The sequence below is a fragment of the Oryza brachyantha genome, chromosome 6 (assembly GCF_000231095.2).
Source record: "Oryza brachyantha chromosome 6, ObraRS2, whole genome shotgun sequence".
NCBI classification, from domain to species: Eukaryota; Viridiplantae; Streptophyta; class Magnoliopsida; order Poales; family Poaceae; genus Oryza; species Oryza brachyantha.
This window is the reverse complement of record NC_023168.2, coordinates 14041187-14044934: the sequence shown is the minus strand read 5'-3', so window position 1 is coordinate 14044934 and position 3748 is coordinate 14041187. Positions and strand designations below refer to the sequence as shown.

At 51.6% G+C, this 3748-nt stretch overlaps 1 protein-coding gene across 1 annotated transcript; it reads left to right on the top strand.

Moving 5' to 3' along the window:
• Positions 1-256: 256 nt before the first annotated feature.
• On the top strand, positions 257-2159 carry LOC102706666 (CBL-interacting protein kinase 25-like). The gene has a single exon (XM_006656974.2). The coding sequence runs from the start codon at positions 343-345 to the stop codon at positions 1879-1881; it is 1539 nt and encodes a 512-aa protein (XP_006657037.1). The 5' UTR covers positions 257-342; the 3' UTR covers positions 1882-2159.
• The last annotated feature ends 1589 nt before the right edge of the window (positions 2160-3748 follow it).

The following is a 3748-nucleotide window of genomic DNA, read 5'->3' as shown; positions in this document are numbered from 1 at the left end:
GAAAGTGAAGGAGCCGTCATGGGCCTTGATGCCCTGTCAATTTCCAGTACGAAACCACTCGATACACGGGCCAGAAAATAGGAGCCACGGAGGCAAAGCAACGGCCAGGATCGATCCAGGCGTGCGATTCAACGGCGTCGATTTTCCCACGGGAGAAGCGTGAGTTCGTTCGCCGCCCTCCGCTCCGCGTGGGAAACCCTAACCAGCGTATTTAACCGCCTTCCTATCGTGACGGCTCCCTTGGCCTCGACTCGATCCCCCCAACAAACCCAGCAGCTGCGCTCTCGCCGCCACCTCGCCGCCGCCGCGGCGACGACGGCGCGCGCGGAGTCGCAGGTCAGGATGGGGAAGGGGACGAGGTCGTTGCCGGCGATGCTGACGGATCGGTACGAGCTGGGGCAGCTGCTCGGCGAGGGCAAGTTCGCGAAGGTGTACCACGGCACGCACAGGGCGACCGGGGAGGAGGTGGCCGTCAAGGTGATGGAGCAGGAGAAGCTGGCGAAACTCGGCGCCACGGAGCACGTCACGCGCGAGATCACGGCGATGCAGCGGCTGCGCCACCCGAACGTGGTCCGCATCCACGAGGTGATGGCCACCAGGACGCGGGTCTACGTCGTCATGGAGTACGCGCGCGGCGGCGAGCTGCTCCGCTACTTCTGCCGCGGGGGGAGCCCCGGCCCCGCGGGCTTCGGCGAGCACGAGGCGCGGCGCCTCTTCCAGCAGCTGGTGTCCGCGCTCGCCTACTGCCACGCGCGCGGGGTGTTCCACCGCGACATCAAGCCGGACAACCTTCTCCTCGACGAGAAGTGGGACCTCAAGGTCGCCGACTTCGGCCTCTCCGCGCTCCCCGACACGGAGCGCCGGGAGGGCTACCTCCAGACCGTATGCGGCACGCCGATGTACATCGCGCCGGAGGTGTTCTCCCGCCGCGGCTACGACGGCGCCAAGGCCGACGTCTGGGCCTGCGGCGTCGTCCTCTACGTGCTCGTCACCGGCCGCAGGCCCTTCCCGGATTACAACGTCACCCAGCTCTACCGCATGATCAACCAGTTCAAGTTCCATTGCCCGGCGTCGTTCAGCATCGACCTCGTCCGCCTCTTCCGCCGCCTCCTCCATCCGAACCCGGAGCGCCGGATCAGCATACCGGAGATCATGGAGACGCGGTGGTTCAGGAAGGGGGGGTTCAAGGAGGTCACCTACTACGTCGACAGCAACGACCGCCTCCGCAGCCTCGACAGCGTCGACGACGAGCCGGACCTCTACGACTCCGACGACGACACGTTATTCGGGTCCTCCTCGTCGTCGTCGCCGCTATCTTCCACCCCGGTGGCCGGCACGCCTCGTGGCTCCGGCGTCGGCATTCACACCTCGGTGTCGGCGCCGGCTCTGTCCGAGCTCGGCAGCATGGTGGACGACAGCATCATCCACAACGCCTCCTCCCTCCCGCCCCGGCCGGTCATGCCGCGGCCCAAGAGCCTGAACGCGTTCGACATCATCGCGTCGTCGCCGAGCTTCGACCTGTCCGGGCTGTTCGAGGAGCGCGGCGAGAAGATGCGCTTCATCTCCGGAGCACCGGTGCCGGAGATCATAGCCAAGCTGAAGGAGATCGCCGGGATGGTCAGCTTCACGGCGCGCTCCAAGGACTGCCAGGTGAGCATCGAGGCGACGCGGAACGGGCAGAAGGGCGCGCTCGCCATCTCCGCCAAGGTGTTCGAGCTCACGCCGGAGCTCGTCATGGTCCAGGTGTGCAAGAAGGCCGGCGACACCGTCGAGTACAGCAGGTTCTGCGACAACGAGCTCAAGACCGGCCTTCGCGACCTCGTCGTCGACAGCCAGCCGGTGACGGACAGCGGCGATGGCAGCTCGGCTGAAGCCGAATGAGGGATTATTTGGCTCTAAAGCATTGATCTTTTGGGTGGAAAAAACCTGAGTTGATCGCATTATCTTTAATTGTTTTTTTATTTAATATTGTTGGTTAGTTTATTAATCAGTTTAGGATTTTGACAGTGATTGTGGTGGATCATGACTGTATCTTTTCACACACCTTTTGCTATTGATCAAACGTTTGATTTTTTTTCTTGTGTCAAACACGTGCCTAATGCATAGGAGACGACGTGTATGGTCTTTTTGACTTGAGTGCACGCTTTCAGATTATTATCCAATTAGCAATAACTAGATTTGATTGATAGAATTAAAATTTTCAAACATTTGATCACTCGAACTTCCGAACAAGCAACGGATTGAGCGCACTAGCGCGAAAGCGTTAGCACGCGCATCCGTTTTCTTGCTCCTTGGCTTCAACCAATCAATTGAATCTTGGACACATTTAATTCTTAGATATTGCTTAAGGGATCACCACATATATATATTTATCAGATTATCATGTCTGTCTATCATTTCAATAGCGTAGGAAGCATATTCCCTGATCTTTTGATCGATTTTAACGATAAGCTGCCTACCTCCAATAGGAATACGAGGTGCAGCTAAATCTCTTCACGGAAGACCCGAATGGCCCTAGTGCTTAACCCGAAGCTAGGCGCCCCTCACACCAATCCATTGATTTGGCCTATATATGAAACTAACTTTTTAGCAATTGGTGACCCTTAGGGTAAATGCAATTTACTACTTTTGCATATATATAAATATAAGGTTCAATCCTGTCCTCGGACATTCGAACTAGCAGGATTTTCAATAACATAGCTGTGGTACCACAATCCATAGATGATTATTTATCAACACTTATAAGAAGTGAGGTCATATCTGGAGGCAATAATATCTACCATACATTCCGCAATGGAAACAGACTGGATGAAATCCCTCATACTCAATCCTTAGACTTGACTAGAGGAATCTCACTATCAGGAACCCCTAATGGATTGGGTGCGCTAAACCCGCGAGGACCATTGCTGTTTGGATTGCAGCCATAAGCATTGCCGTAGCGCTAGAGCCTGCCGGGAGAAAAGAAACCCAATATAGTTAATATATTCACTATTAATACATAGCATAGTGGCACTCTATATTTTGATATCCTACGCATCGATAATAAGAAATTCCTGATTCTACGTTTCATCTTTTCACTGCTGCTGTTTAATTAGATTGTGATTTGTTGCTCTATTCTCATAGTTGGGAAGATTATCCATTGATTTTTTTAAGTTTAATTTCTCAGAAGTGATGTGTTCCTGTTTTACCAGTATTTTCTTGGTCATATGTTTAATTAGGCTTAATTAGGTTGCGAGTCTATTCTCATAGTTGGGAAAGATTATCCATTGGCAAGCTATGAAAGCTTATTTTTGAAGTTCAATTTCTAACGTGTTCATGTATATCCCTCTTCTTGTCACAAGAGAAAAACATTTACCACAAATCTCAATTCAAATGCAAGATAGATGTAGAAGTATATATAAAGAGTTATGTAGATAGTAGTTTGCTAGATTATTATATAACTTGCAAGGGGTGTTTTAAGGATCACAAAAGGTCATAAAAGGTACTACTGAACCTTGCGGTGCCAAGGTATAGATTCCAATTTTTTTAAAAGCGTAGCTAGCGGAACTACTCCTAAAAAAATGAACTACTTATGTGGAGTTGGATTTTTGCTGCTCCACACCTCCATTACACACCAAAAGACCCACTACTATCAAGTTTTTAGATGTAATTATGTAAAATTGCCACCCATCTTCCCCTAATCGACTCTATTCTTCTCTCTATACGATCCTTCCTCTATGACAAATCATTTCTCAAATACAACAATTAT